This window comes from Oculina patagonica, chromosome 6 (genome assembly GCF_052425735.1).
Source record: "Oculina patagonica isolate OP01 chromosome 6, crgOcupat, whole genome shotgun sequence".
In the NCBI taxonomy this organism is placed as follows: domain Eukaryota; kingdom Metazoa; phylum Cnidaria; class Anthozoa; order Scleractinia; family Oculinidae; genus Oculina; species Oculina patagonica.
In genome coordinates this window covers 25,129,506-25,145,477 of record NC_135763.1, presented here as the reverse complement: position 1 = coordinate 25,145,477, position 15,972 = coordinate 25,129,506, and the positions used below count along the sequence as shown (strand labels likewise).

The window sequence follows — 15,972 nt, the reverse complement described above, 5'->3', positions numbered from 1 at the left end:
GTTAGACCACCGTGCCTCCCACGCATTGTTTTATAGCGTTGTTAATTTGTCGGACTCGCATGATCGACATTCGTTATGTGACATTCTCCTTGTATTTTTACTTTTCTTCTACGTTGCCGACATAAAGAATAATCAAGTGATTCTAATTTTAACTCTGGTTCTTGATTTTCAGTCTGCCTCTGTATAAAAGCCCGGGATGGTTTCTTTTCTGTCTGCCAAACCAAAAAAATAAAGTGCCTTGTGTTGTTTATTTGTTTCGTTTTTATTTGTTTGGCTGTCCGGTAAACAAAGGCTTTCGAATTTCCTAGTAATCAGTGTGGATGTAAACTTTATTAGATGAAATTAACGCTCGTGTTAATTAAGGTATTTTAAATTAACGCGACTTTAATTTACGCGATTTCGAAGGAAACTTACTCCTGAATAAAGAAAATTAACTCGAGAGAGGAGGTAAATTTTCAAAGTGAAGGAAATTAACTCGATCAACACAAGGAAACGCAGTTTCTGGTGACAACGAGAACAAATTTTTGTTTCAACGTAAAAACTGTTTTAGGTGAAGTCATAAGTGTCAGTTGTCGAACTGCCCTTCTGAAAGCAGGCATGAACTGGAAATATCGCAAACAATATCTGTAGGATTTTACATTGCAAAACATCGAAATATAGTTTGCAGAAAAGAGAAAGTTAACTATGTCTGGACTGGATCCAAAACTTGGGGTAATATTAATGGCAATAAAGCTTGCGGAAATTAACGCTTCACTTAGTTAATGGCGCGGAAATTAACGCCGCCACAATTAACGCGACTTAAATGAACGCTAATTTTTAAAATTTGCTGTAATTTCATGGAACGTTTATTTCTTATAAGGTATAAATAAGCTAAAATGTAACATTTGCTTATTCCCTCTTGTTGATTAGGTGGCGCAAAAGATTAACTATGCCAAAAATCTTTATGATGAGCTCCAGCAGACCGTCAAAGTGAAATCTAAAGGACCAACCTCTGCTGAGTAGCTACTAGATAGCAGTTAAACGCTATGTCGAAGTGTAGAAGTATTGCAAAGGAGAGTATTACCAGGCATAACGGTGAAAAGCCTATCACGCGAGTGTTTGTCTCCACTCACAATGACGAGTCTTAAAAGGTAGCATTAGTTAACACCCCAGAATAAGCTGCGCAAGTTATTTCTGATTGACTGATGCCAGTCATAAAAAAGTGATTGTACCCTAGCCACACCAACAATGCATGGCTTTGTTGAAACGGTTTGCCAAAAGAAATGAAGGTATAAAAACAGAATGTTCCGCTATAAAAGGGATGGCACCTCCCACATTTCACACTTCTCGGGCGCGAAATGCAAATTTGTACTTTTCATTCGTGGCACGTTGTGGTGCCGAGCATCCTTCGAGCTGAACATGCCTTCAAATGTCATGAACCAAGATATATAATTTACAAAAAATATGAAAAATAGCTTCCTGAGGTTTAACAGAATATTCCTAGCGAAAATGAAACAAATTTTATCAGTAACAGTTGTGGAAAATACCCAGGTTGTTTGCCAGTTGTTTACGCTTTGATGATTGACTGACAACTGGGCGTAAGAATGGCCAGGCCAGGCCACTTTTATACCGGAACTTCTTGTTTAAAGTAAACTGTATGCTTTATTGTTATTAGGGCCTGATTACATGAGCCGGGCTGGCTCGGTTTGCCGTGATTTTGCACGTCTGTTAAACGCACGAAAAATCAACTCTGCGATTACATGACAACCAGGCCAGCCCGGTTAGCCGAGATCCCGGTATCGCTATGCCGGGATCTCGGCTAGCCAGGCTGAAAATTTCCCATGTAATTGCGCTACCCCGGCTAAGCGGGCCAGCATTAAATTTCTCTTCCGAGCATGATATACGACGAAAAAATCAATGCTACTCCTTCTAAATAGGATGTAGAGGTAACGTAACCCATCCAGATGCATAGGTGCAAAACATTGACCACCAAATTGCCGGAAAAAGGTGATCAAGATCATTCGTGCTAAACCGGGTTGAAAGTCATCTCGACCAACTTGGCCAGCCCGGCTAACCGGGCTAATGTAATACCGGGCTGAAAGTCATCTCGGCAAACCGAGCCAGCCAGGCTAACTGGGCCAGCCCAGCTCATGTAATCAGGCCCTTACACAGGGTAATTTCAGCTTTTACGTAATTTATAGAAAGGAATTAATGATACTTCAGTTGCAATGTTGCATTGCCAACAGTTCATATAAATTTGTTTATTGCGTTTTTCAATGATATGCGAACTCTAAAATTCAATCCTCAACCAATGGTTTACGCTTTTTGCTACCGTTAATCCTTTCAGCGGTCCTCTCGGGAAACAGAACTTCACCTCAACTGCATGTCAACTGGGTCAAAAGTTCACCTCTGTCAGTTGCGATTGGTAGATTCCGATCCATTTTTTTTTTTGTTTTTTTTTTTTTGTTTTTCTTGTTTCGTTTGCTGTGGCCATAATTATGATTGGTTTTGAACTTCAGAGTTCGCATCTGACTCGTCCCCAGTCGGCTTCATTTAGCACGCGGAAAAGATACCGTGGAGGGAGATCCTTCCCAGCATCCTCTGCTCCCCCACCTCGAGCGCGTGCTTCTCCCCTTGCCGCGTGCTATATGAAGACGACGGGGGGACGGGTCAGAGTTCGCATATCACTAAAACCGCAATAAAATCATTCATCGATTCTCTTGATAAAAGAGAAACAAGTCTTTCCGGGCTTCGGTGAACCATTCACATTTTCGATTTAAAAACGCTGTTCAAGACAGCAAGAATTTTTAATTAGTTGCAGGCAGGTTAATTTTTTTATTTCATGTGCAAATATAATTTACTACCCTGGGTACCCAGAGGGTTTTTTCTTTTTTGCAGGAAAGACACGATTTTTGAGCAGCAAAGCAACGATCGCGGCTTCTCCGGCCTTTGTCGCCGCAAAACGAAAAAAACCCTCTGGCACCGAGGGTAACAATTTACAGTATTGTTTCTCAATTACTTTACATCAACCGTACACTAAATCGACAAATTTTATTTTTATGAGAGTACAGGGATGCAATATGATTTTACCGGTTTCAAGTTTATTGTTAACTTAGATTGATTTTAGCATTGGTATATGGGTAGCTCATGTACTCCACTTGCGTGACACGATACATGTAAAACTTGTGTCTCTGAGGTGGCCTTAGAGTTTCGCAATTTTAGCCGTTGGGGATAGATTATTTTTCTCGGGGAAATTGCAAATTAAATTATAAATGACATTCAGTTGAATGAGTAAAGGTTTATTCAATAGAATTTAGTTGTCCAAATCCGCAGTTTGTACAACGGTGTTGTTATAGATTTAATATGGCTGTATACATTAAAATGATGAAAGGAAAATGTTCGTTTCTGTCTTTGGGTCACCATTAAAAACAAGGGATGAAGCCTCGAGCCAAGTGGCCCAAACTTGCCGACGCTTAACCCGGTTACTGTAGCATTAAGCGGCTAGGAGAATTTCCACTTCCCCCTTGATGGGATGTTGGTCCATCGCAGGTGTACCCCCCAGCATTATTTCGCCAGTAATCAGTTATACACTTGGGGGGAGCCGATCCGGAGTCCAGTACGCTAACCATTAGCACCTCCACTACCAAGACATCGCAACCCCTGCTCTACCCGAACAGAAAGCGGGGCTCTGTAATGTCCCCTAACTCACCCCACTGAATCAGATGACTAACCACCTTGCACTTACCAAACTGCATAAACTTGACGCTTTGCAGCCAAAATGTTTAGGCACTCCGAGCACCCCAATAATAAACAGAGTTAAACTGAAGGCAAACTGTTAGAAAATTAATTTGCCAGCAAAGTCTTGTACATCTGTAACAGGCTTCCGTAAATATCTACATGAGAAAGGGGGTTTCCTACACAGTTGTGTACACGTTTGAGAGGGTGTGACGCGATGTGCAAGGGTCGAAATCACCTCTAAATATTCAAACATTAGAAACCCTATAAGCCTTATTTCTACTTCGCATCCACCAAAAACTGGCCGTATAAAACTGTTTGCCTAATGTACACTCCAGGTCTTAGGGAACTAACAAAAACGATATTTCCACACTGAAACGACAAAACTCCGTTTTTAAAAGAACGCTGTCATGGAGAAGTAGTACTCTCGCTTGTTCAAGAAATGCGCCTAAAGTTTCAAGATAAAGATATAAAGTATATGTTCTTTAAGATAGAGGGTAGCCGTTATTAGTTTTAGGCTGTTTTTCCAGGCCACAAGGCAGAGTTTGAAAAAGTCATTCAATCTGTTTTAAGTTTAGATCTTAAGTTCCTAATGGCATCACAATGATATCACCTGTTTATAGCGTCAGTAAAATGCCAATAAACATTTTTGCAAAACTGGACCACTAATTTTAGGTTTCTATATGTCTTAAGGCTCTTGGGTTTTTTAAGTGAACCTCGTGACACTGTTCTTTTAAAACTTCTTACTTTTGAAAGCGTTTTGAAAAAGCTCTTTTGCGATACGTCGTTTTAATGCGGACCACACGCAAAAACGTATTGAAAAAAATGCGTTTTCAAACAAAAAAACACATTAATGCAATTTGTACCTCACTATGGCATGTATTTTCAAATAAATTCGACTCAACAAAAGACCCAGCAACCTCGCCATGCAATTTTTCACGTGCAAAGGTTGAGTGTAATTTTTCTCATTTACATTTTATTCTTCACTACCTCGTGGTCGGAGCTGTTCGACTTCTTCGAAGGGAAGAAATTTGTTAACAAATGTAATTCCACCGCCACAACAATCGTCAAAAGCTAAATAACAACACCTGGAAAACCTCACGAGGTAAGAGTTTAAATTGTACGATTATTCAAGACTGAAAGAAAGGCAAGCGAAACGAAATAATCCTGCCAAGTAATGTAAACACTAAGTTCTCTGTTATAAAATGGATTTAAAATTTGTTGAAGTACCGTTTTCCGGTGCCAACTCTTACATTTTTACGCCAGCAATGTTACATCTTTGAAGTTTGGCCGTCCTGAAAGCTTTACTCAACAAAATTAAAACCGAATAATCAGAAATGTATTGGAGATTCTTGTTATACGCTTGTCGACTTGGTGTTAAAATATTGGTATCTGGTCCCACAGGGAAGCAAGAATGGATCAATGGATTTATTCTTCAGTGCACTGGTATTTACGTTTTACTTATTGCAGCATTGTTTATCTCAGTTTTAGACGAATTGCCGTTTAGATGCATCTGGATTGGGAGCGCAGAAAGGAACTCACTTGAAACGAAGGTAAGCCAGCTGTAGCAAAAATAGGTCCATAATGTGTGCATGTGGCTATTTTAAGAATCACTTTCCATTGTAGTATTGCAAGAAGACGTCAGCTTGTGTACGTAAAAGCAAATTAATACCACTACCTATGTACAGGGGGAGAGGAACCCCTCCCAAGTGTTTTTTTCTATTAAGGCACAGCGAAATTATTTCGGAATTTGATGCAAACCAAGCCATAATGCTTATGGAATGTAAAAAAAAAAACAAATCGTAAAATTCCGTTTCAAGTAACTGGAAAAAATAAAAATGATAAAAATGACGATTATTTTCCAGACCTGCTTGCAATTATGACGATTCCATGGCAACTTCAAATATCATTGACTTATGGTTGTTATATAAAAACTTCCACAAGAGATGAATAAACAGCTTTCTGAAAGTTAAAGCATTGATGAAAAGATCATGTTTTCAAAACTGCGAAAAAACCTAAGGAGTGGCAGCTAACCCAAATACACCCATCCCCCCCCCCCCCCCCCCACGACCGAGGGAAAATCGACATTTTGGAAATTAAAGGGTAAACAATATTGCTTACTAAGAACTTACGCTTCTGATAACCTTTTTGTCAAATCAATTAAAAAATATTTGAACTCATTTCAGTGGCAATCTATTCGTTATGAAGTTTCGTCTGGGAACAGAATGCATAAAACCATTCCGACATCGTTTTTCTTATTTTCAGTTTAAGTTTCATTGGAGGAAAATCTCTTAAAGACGTTGAAGGGTCAGAGGAAAACACCTATTAAGCAAAGGTAGGCCATAAAAACCTAACTTCTATAGTAAAAAACAGGTTCACAATGTGTATATGCGACTACTGCATCCAAGGCAATGTATTTATATTTTGCAAGAAAAAAATTGGATGTTGATCACATTACAAGACAAAGCAAGCTCAAAAGTATAGATTGTGATTGTTTCAAAGAAATTCAGTATATTTTTCTTTTTATTACTATAGCAACGGTATTGAGAATGTTGCAACACATCAAAACAATATGTTATTAATTCGCGCAACCATGGCGATGTATAATGTGTCGATCACTCTAGGTGAAAATAAAACTTAGCCAAGACTATATGGCCTTTTCAAGTTTATATGTTTGTTCAGCTTCCGGTGATTATTACAGTCGATTGTTTTTGTTCATTCAACCTGTTTAGTCGATCGTCCTATTAAAGGCTTTGCAAGTTAGTCGTTTATTGGGTGTAACATTTAAATTTCAAAGGATTTTCCGAGTTGCGAGAAAACAAAAGAAAGTATTAAATATAGGAAAGGTGATGGGTTTAAGCCGTGCTTTAACATTTATGTCCCGAATCTCGAAGAACACTGAATCATTTCATTAAAAAAGTGGACTTCAGATCCATGCTCAACGTTGCGGCCATACGAAAAAAAACAACTAATTTTTAACACTCATGTTTATTTGGTATGATTTTTTCTTTGTGTGCTTTTATTACTAAAACGAGTTGATTAGTGATGCCCAACCAAATATTTATACTAAGAAGCCAACGAAAACAAAATTCAAAGGCCTATGTTGTTAAAGTAAACTTTCAAATATGTTTTTATCTGACATAGGCCTGGCGCTCAAAACGTCTCCTGTTTGAATATAAAACGGAGCTTAACTAACTTCTAAATTGTTCAAACATTTTTTCACTGTTCAACGTTTTTTCCTGAAAGTTTTTTTGTGACTGTTTTTGGGATTTTTCGAGGTTAATTTCATTAAAAAAGCTGGACGTTTCGACCAGTTTTACTGGTCTTCTTCAGGTTGCATTAAAAATGTTATACGGCGGGTCGTTTAGTTGTTCAGCTTGGTGACCGCACACGATGTACCGTGATCATTACACGACGTGTGAGTGATGTCAAAATGCGCGGGAAATGCAGTCACAGGCCTGTCGAGTACTTTTACTTTTGCGATAATTCACTGGCCACTATAGTCTTTTTCACGATCAAATAAGGAACACATTTAACGGTCAAGAATATTATTGGAATAAAAAATTACTGCAACAGAAAACGAAAGTAATATACGGTCAATCACTGACGATCGATATAAAAGTCCTGATATAACTGCCTTTCGTTTAAAAACGCTTTTTATCTTAATCACAAGCTAAGAAAATTGGAATTGGATTTACAATGTTTTAAAGCATCTTTCCGCAAATATCTTTGTGCAAAATCAATTTTAATGAATACATCCCAAACTGCATTTGTTTTTAAATTTTAAGAAATAATGAGAAGTTCTGAAGATGAAGTGTTCAACATGACTCGAGCATGAGACAAAAAAAAAATTCTAGTCCCCTACGGGAATCGAACCCATGGCCTCCCAGATACCGGTTAGGCGCTCTAACTAACTGAGCTACGAGAGACTCGTTGTAAGCTGGGCCATTTTACTAGGTTGATAAGTGACACGCGCCCTGCCTACTGCTAGGATCAGCAATGTCGAATTCATCAAGTTTGTAGTAAATAATAAAAAAGATGGTAAATTTTAAGCTCGGTAATAAATAATGAAGATGAAGTGTTCAACAAGACTCGAGCATGGGACAAATAAAAAATGAGAAGTTTATTCCAAAATGGCACTTTTTTCTTCTCGCCAACAAAAAGTATAAAACAAAGATATGTTACTCACGAAAATTTCAGCTTCCAAAGAGTATTCAAACCCCATGAAATGTCAAATGCTATACATTTGCTCTAGCAAATCCCTGCTGATCAAATGTTAAATGAAGTCCAAAAATTAAGGATGCTAAGTTAATCCAAGATGGCGGCGGCCTTTTCTCAATTCTCGGACTTCTTCAGAAAAATATTCCATAAGATTTGAGTATTCCTTGGAAGCTGAAATTTTGGTGTCTAACATATGTTGAAATAACATTTTCGTTGGCGTAAAGAAAAAGTGCTTTTTTGGAATGAACTTTTCCTTTAATTACAAAAAGTGTTAACAAGCATTAAACCTTGTGCTTGTACTACAGCGAGCATTAGTAATAAATTCGTTTCAAAACTGATTGTACTATTATAAAATCATTTTGCCTAACATTGCGGTTCATGAGATGTTAAATCTCAATAAGTTGTTTATTTTCATTTTGCACTCTTGTAGAGCCCTTTTTACAGTAAAGAATGATCATTTTTTAGTAAATGCAGCTCTCTTCGTTCAGATTGGTTTCCGCAAGCAAACGTTGTGGCGAAATTCACAAACCTGATCCATATGAAAAATTATTGTGCGTCAAATAAGTTTCTTCAGTGTGCTTTTAAGGGAATTCAAATTGTTTAACTCAGAGACAAATTTGGTGCCCTTATGGCAAGTTAATATAAACCAAGTCCAGGGATTATGCGAGAGCCAAATTCAGTCGTTTGTAAATTCTCAGAACCCGCAAGTTGGTACACGTTTTCTAAATGAAGCACCAAATTATCAAAAGAGAGAATGAGCAGAGCTTCTTTTCAAATTATCCGCTTCTTTATTGACCTGCACTGAAATGCGACCAACATGCATGTTCTCCTACAATATCATTACATCTTTATAAAAACAGGTGAAGAGAAAACAGAAAATCATCAACTTAAATTTTTGTCTTTATGCATCATCCAATTCTCAAAACTCGTATTAAAAGAAATGTACGAAAATCATTGAGAAGAAGAATTATTTTGATCCTGGGGCAGTGGAAAGATAGATTGAAATTATTGCAATAAAATTGCTAAACGGGATAATACATCTTTTTAAAAACAAAGGAAAAATGAAAATCATCAACTAGAAATATAAATTCTCAAAACTGGCATAAGAAGAAATCTATGAAAATCATTGAGGAGAATTTTTAATTTGATCTTGGAAAGGTGGAAAGATAGATTGAAATAATTGCAATAAACATGGATAAATGGAAAACGGAACGCTTGGAGCAGTGTGTTACACTAGTCATCCTTTCTGTTTTGAACAACGAACGAAACGTCATTTTTAAGTGTTAATACCGACAGAAATATTTCTTTCACAAGGGTAAATGTTCAACGGTCGTAAATTCTGAGACATGAAGCAAATGGCCAGATTAGCACGTTTTGTTGCGCATTTTATTTATGTACAAACAAGTTCAGTTTCATTCTTGTTTAACACGCACATTTGTTTCTTTTTTAGTGTCTTTAATGCTGCTTGCTAAATCAAGAGGATTACATTCAAGGAAAGGAAAGGAACTCACTAAAGGACTCAACTTACAAGAAAACGTAGTCAGAGATTAATTACAGAGGTAATATATCTTAATTTAGCTCGCGGTAACGATCTCTTTTGCAAAACATTTGTCACTCGTCGACAATAAGATTTCACAAAATTAATTTAACAAAAGTTCTAGCACTGGAGTTATTATTGAATACAATTTGTCTAGTACGGACAAAAATCGTTCTAAATTGCCTGTAATCAGAATTTTGTATTTTGTTTTGTAATTGAAAAACATTTGGGAAGCAAAAAATTATTCTTGCTTCTGGCAAGAAAGATCCTTCATTCTCTTGGATAAATTTATAGTTTCGTTCAAGGCGTGTAAAAGCACTTTTTCAATGACTGTCGAAAGAAATTTAAAAGTTTTTTGCTTGAAATTGATCCAAAACAACTCGTGTAACAATTACTGTCGTCACAATGTTACGCGGTAGAATGCGATAGCTAAACATGTAAACACATAGTTTAGTTTCATGGTCTATTAAGCTATTCTATGACGGCAGGTATTCGCTGTGATCAATTTTGGTCTGTTTCTATGACAGTCATTAAAAAATTGCCTTTATAACTGGCCAAACATATGTAAACTAAAATCGTTCTTCCTTGCTTTAATAACAAGCTTTAAACGGAATTTTTCGCTTACATGTTGTCACAGCAAGATTTACTCATTTCTCTTAATCACTGCGGTTATTCGACTTAGTCAGATTTTTGTACTATTTACAAGGGTTTGTCTTCCGTACTTTTAGTTGAATTTAGTAGTCAGTTCATTGCTTGTACTCGTCAAGTGTTTTAAATAACTTGCATCGTTAACAAACAATATTGTAATTAAGATAATAGTATTAAAAAGAAATAAAAACTTCTCAACTTCTATTGTTTCTCTTGTTTATTGTCTTTTACTGAGTGCACTCATATACAAAAAAATGCGCTTTTAAAAGGGCCTGGTAACTAGGAGAAATGTAGGCTATCTCTTTTACTATATTTTGACTATGTAGGGTTGCCAAGAAGAAAAAAAATTCTGCGATTTTGAACAGAGTCTAGTCAGAAATCAAACATATACTTGGACTTTTGATGGGATAAATTCTTAAACAGTGCAGAATTTTTCCCGCCAAAAGACTTAGTATATTTTTGACTCAAAACCAGACGCCATTCAAAAGCACAGACTTTTTTTCCAAGGACAATTTTCCCGCCAAAAGACTTAATTTTTTCACTTTTTTTCTTGGCCCTTTTAAAAGCGCGAGTGTTTGATCTGAGACAATTTTTCCCGCCAAAAGACTTAGTTTTTTCTAATTTGTCTTTTTCCGCATGAAATCTCTTTCTTGAAAGCACAAAACACCAGCCAAAGACATCTTGGACATTTTATTGCAATTGATGAATTTCTTTGAAAGTCCTCTGTGGTTATGCTTGAACCTGAAAAAATAAAGAAATATTTAATCGTAATATCTATCCTCAAAGTAGTTTGTGTAACAACATTTTTAAATCGCAATTTTCGCTATACTTCCTAAAACATGGCTTCTAACTATTCCACCTTAATGTTAACGCATAACCTACTCACTAAATTAAAAAAAAAAGATTTGGAAGTTCAGTTAAAACCAATTTCTAAATCTTGCAAGCAAATCACTTAATTATGTTGTTTTTCAGATTAGCCTAAACAGGTTCTTACATAAATGGCTATTGACACAAATTTAGATTAATTAAGTTCTTAATAGGTTATTAATTTCTGAGGAAAAAAATTCAATGTTATTAAATAGAGATTTTAGTAGTATTCGGCCTTTTTCTTGTAAAACATTTGCATTACATTGCATCTGGGGTAATAAGACTTCTAGGTTACATATCTCCAAAGAGGATCCAGAATGTTGATCTATCACATTTTCTCTAAAGTAAACAAATTTAATCACTTTTAGAAAATAAGAACCTGTTTTCCAATTTTAAGCTAAATTGGTTCGTATAAAAATGGTATCTAATTTGCAAATTTTAGCCTAACAGGTTCTAAAATGTTAGGTTCTTACTCGCGGGTTTTTACTGTAGCGTCTCTTTTTTAAAAGCAAGATATAACCTTAATTTGATGGGTAGAAATGACGATATGGCTATAAATATCGATTTTTTTTAGGCGCGCGGAAACAACTAAGTCTTAATTTTTCAAGTCGCAATCCATTTCCATCCGAGCCATCCGCAGCCAAGGACGCTTTGAAACAATTTCAGTGCTCTCATATAGCAATTTGTAATAAAAATGGACTGTTATCTTTACGTTTCCTGCGACACTGTTACATGTCACGATTTCAAAGGAGCCACATCACACTTAGTAAATAAATTAAGAACAATGTAGGCGAAGGAGTTTTTTGACGTCCGTTATCCGATTAATTAATCGCACCCTCCTTTTTTGCTACTTTTTTTTATGACTACCTATACTTTTTTTTAATTTAGCATATCGTTCGATTTGACAACCCTGTCTAATTAACAAATAGATTCCATTTTGCCGTGCGTCTGTTCAGTTATAGATCGCAGATGACGTCAAAATGTGGTAAGAACAAAAAAGGTGGCCCACGAGCCGCTAGGCGAGTGGGTCACTGTTGTTCTTACCACATTTTAACGTCTTCTGTGATCTATAACTGAACAGACCCACGGCAAAATTGAATCTATTTGTTTTATATAATAAAACTCTGATTTGGTCTATGAACTCTGATCACGCGCGCGAGTCACACCATCGCGTGACGTCATCTATGCGTCTGTACTCTAATAGATCATAAGTAAGAACCAATCAAAATGCGCGTAGAATTCAAGTTATTATATAAATACAATTATCAAATATGAGATAATCTGGCACGTCAAGACAATATCGTTTTTTTGTTGATTTTCTTTGTTCCTATCATTGATCTCAAACACCCTTAAGTTAAGCTTTTACTGCCTATCACTCAAAAACGAGTTCGCTGACCCAGTTTTTTTTAATTATCGGTTTGTATTCAGCAGCATAAGATGCAACTTTCTGAAAACTCTGTACATGTGGCTCAGAGCTACCTTAAATTTATGAAAATTCAAGGTGGCCCTGAACCTCATGCACAGATTTTGTTTTAATAATAAAGAAAAATCCTAAAAATTCAGGTCACCAAACTAATTTTTGAGTTATTAGCAGTTAAAGCTAACATAAAGGGTACACGAACAAGTCTATTCTGTTTCCAAGGTAACATATTGTGTCACAAGAACTATAACAACGTGTTCTCTAATCATTGGGCTTCCTTTTGACACCATGACTGTAGTATCAACTGATGAAATGTTATTATACTCACTGACCCATCAAAATCTAACACTTGGGAATTGTAGCCAGCCCCCTAAAACCAGTGATATCAAAGAATGCGAAGGACACGGTATAGACAATTTAAGTAGAAAACAAGACACAAACGTTATGAAACACTTGAAACACAATTTTTACGGTAGTTTTTTTGCTGGTTGTAATAATTGCTATCATTTAAGGACAAAAAATTGCCACTTTTATCCCGGGGGACACTCCCATATGTACCACGGGATTGAGTATGTTTTTTTGGTTCCCGATTCTTGCCTCTTTTGACAATGTGTTTCCGGTTTGATCCTTAAATAGGGAGCCTTAATTCCATCAGCTAAAATTGCGGTGCGTAGACGTCCAGCTTAACGAAAAAGGAATGCTCTGTTATTATTACAAAAACAAAATTGAGTTGACCCGTTCAAGCAATTTTCACTTTGTGTTCATTCCTTGAATAGGGTGTCATTTTTCGAGTTTGCCTTGAAAAGAGTCTCGATTTTTGCTTTTTCCATCCTTTATAGGTTCACGGTTTAAGAACCTTTTGCGGCACACACCTATTTGAAATTGATGGGTATACCTCTCCCCCCCCTGGTTATTTCGTTGGCTTACTAATCAACTCGTTTAAATAATACAAGGATACAAAGAGAAATCAAAACAAATACACATGAGTGTTAAAAAAATGTTTTTGTCGTATTGACCTTATGCAAAAATGATTGTCATTCATTTCTTTTGTTTGGTCAAGTTTCTTAAAACGCTGATGGCGACATTTTAATATATATGAAATATCATGCTATTCTGAGAAGTTTCAGTGTTTTGGGTTAAATGGCTGCAAAGTTATGACTCACTCAAATTTAAGAGATTTTTATGGAAAAAGTCACCCTGGCCTGCCTTTTGATGATCAAATTGTATCGAGGTTTCTGTTCCGACGACTTTTTGGAAACTTAGAGAGTCATAATAAGATGTTATAATGAGCTAATTGCAGTAGTTTAAACGAAATCTTAGCGCTCAGTTTTCTGTAAATAGCAGTTTTATCCAAATAGGTGTGTTCAAAAAAGTTAACATCGCACAAAACTCGCAATCATTACATTGACATATTGACGTGCGTATAAATCTTCGATAAAATACGAGTAAAATGCGAAAGTTTCAGGGAAATCGAATCAGAAATGGTAAAGTTATAAGAAATTTTTGACGGGCACTCCCCGCCGCCACTCTCAGCCGGCCCCCTATTACAGCACTTCATTTATTTCAATCGAGTCACCTTAAACTTCATACACTGATTTACTTTGACTTTATCTTTAAGTTAGAGTAATTTAATTTTCTTGACAAATGATTTTTCTGGAAGCCGAAAATTAACAGTCGCCATAATTGCATTGGGTCTATGGCTGCTACGTTGCGCATGGATCTGAAGTGGAGTTCGGTGATTCGGTGTTCTTCAAGATTGAGGACAAATATATTAAAGGACGGCTTGTAAACCAACTGCGTCTCACATTTCTTATTCTTTTCTTTTGTTTACTCGCAATTCTGAAAATCCTTTGAGAATAAAATGTGAAACCCAATAAACTACAATCCTGGAAATCCTCAAACAGGACTGTTCTTTCGACAGGTTGAAAGAGCGAAAACCAATCGACTCTAATAATCACTGTAGCTGAACAAACATTTTAAAGGACCTGCCGTTTAACTATTGATGATCGAATTCCCTTAGTTGTTTTGACAAAATACCTTAGTTTGTTTTTCACTTAGAGTGATCGACACCTTATACATCGCCATGGTTACGCGAATTAATAACATGTTGTTTTAATGCGTTGTAACATTCTCAATACCGTTGCCATGATAATAAAAACAAAAATATTTTGAGTTTCTTTGAAAAATGTCACAATCTATACTTTTGAACTTGCTTTGTCTTGCAAAGTGATCGACATCCAATTTCTTCTTGCAATATATAAATACAGTGCCGTGGAAGCTGTAGTCGCATGTACACATTGCGTACTGTTTTTTACTACAGAAGTTAGGTTTTTATGGCTCACCTTTGCTTAATGCTTCACGAGTGTTTTCCACTGACCCTCAAACGTCTTATAGAGAGTTTCCTCCAATGACACTTCAACTGAAAATAAGAAAAACAATGGCGGAGTAATTTTTATGCCATCGGTTCCCAGACGAAACATTCTAACTGAGAGATTGCAACGGAAACAAGTTCGAAAATCTCTTTGAACAACTTTGACAAAAGGTTATCAGAAGCGTATAAGATCTTAGTTGGCTACCCTTTAATTTCACAAATTTGATTTACCTTCAGACGACGGAGGGGGGGGGGGGGTGGGTTGTGGTTTTTAGATGCCACCCCAATGAGGAGAAGTTTTGTAAAGAGGATCTACTCTGCAATGCTGAAACTTTCAGGAGCTGTATATTCATCCCTTGCAACGGAAACAAGTTCGCAACGGAAACAAGTTCGAAAATCTCTTTGAACAACTTTGACAAAAGGTTATCAGAAGCGTATAAGATCTTAGTTGGCTATATTGACTACCCTTTAATTTCACAAATTTGATTTACCTTCGGACGACGGAGGGGGGGGGGTGGGTTGTGGTTTTTAGATGCACTATGAAGTTAAAACCCATGAAAAACCACTGAATTTTTTCATGGAAAATTCATGGCTTTTTCATACGTTTTTCAGGAGATTTTAAAGGTTCAATTTTCATGGGTTTTTTATTGAAAATAACCATGAATACTGCATGAAAATCTCATGAGAAACCCATGAAAATCCCCTTAATATACAACGTTTCAGGACCCATGAAAAAACTCTAATGAGCAAAATACCCATGAAAATGCCATGAAACAAAATGGAGCCCACCATGGTTTTTTAATGGCTTTTTAATGATGATGAAAAACCCATGAATCAAAAAGCTCATTTTTCATGGTGTTGAAATTAATGGGGTTTTCGATGCCACCCCAATGAGGAGAAGTTTTGTAAAGAGGATCTACTCTGCAATGCTGAAACTTTCAGGAGCTGTATATTCATCCCTTGCAGAAGTTTTGATATGTCAACCATGTGTCAATGATATTTGATTTTATCATGGCGTCGTCAAAATTACAAGCAGGTCTGGCCAAAGAGTCATTTTATACCTTTATTTTTTCAAATTTATGGAAACAGAATTTTACGATTTGTTTATTTTTACAATAAAAATAAACGGCTAAAAAAATTGCGACGTACATTTCATAAGTATTCTAACTTGGTTTGGCATCAAATTCCGTTATT

General features: G+C 36.4%; 1 protein-coding gene and 1 long non-coding RNA gene across 5 annotated transcripts in view; both read left to right on the top strand.

Moving 5' to 3' along the window:
- LOC144656671 (intermembrane lipid transfer protein VPS13D-like) overlaps positions 1-3,375 on the top strand; it is a 138,296-nt gene extending 134,921 nt beyond the window's left edge. The window contains exon 70 of the mRNA XM_078516914.1: positions 910-3,375. Coding sequence (XP_078373040.1) covers positions 910-1,002 — 93 coding nt within the window. The 3' untranslated portion in view covers positions 1,003-3,375. The remainder of the gene's footprint in view (positions 1-909) is intronic.
- Positions 3,376-4,633: 1,258 nt separating this feature from the next.
- On the top strand, positions 4,634-9,437 carry LOC144658765 (uncharacterized). Of its 4 annotated transcripts, XR_013571784.1 has the most exons (4): positions 4,634-4,819; positions 5,200-5,267; positions 5,980-6,049; positions 9,386-9,437. It is a non-coding gene; the product is annotated as an uncharacterized LOC144658765 (long non-coding RNA). The 4 variants fall into 4 exon arrangements; XR_013571785.1 differs by lacking the exon at positions 5,980-6,049; XR_013571782.1 differs by lacking the exon at positions 4,634-4,819 and having other exon boundaries at positions 4,864-5,267.
- The last annotated feature ends 6,535 nt before the right edge of the window (positions 9,438-15,972 follow it).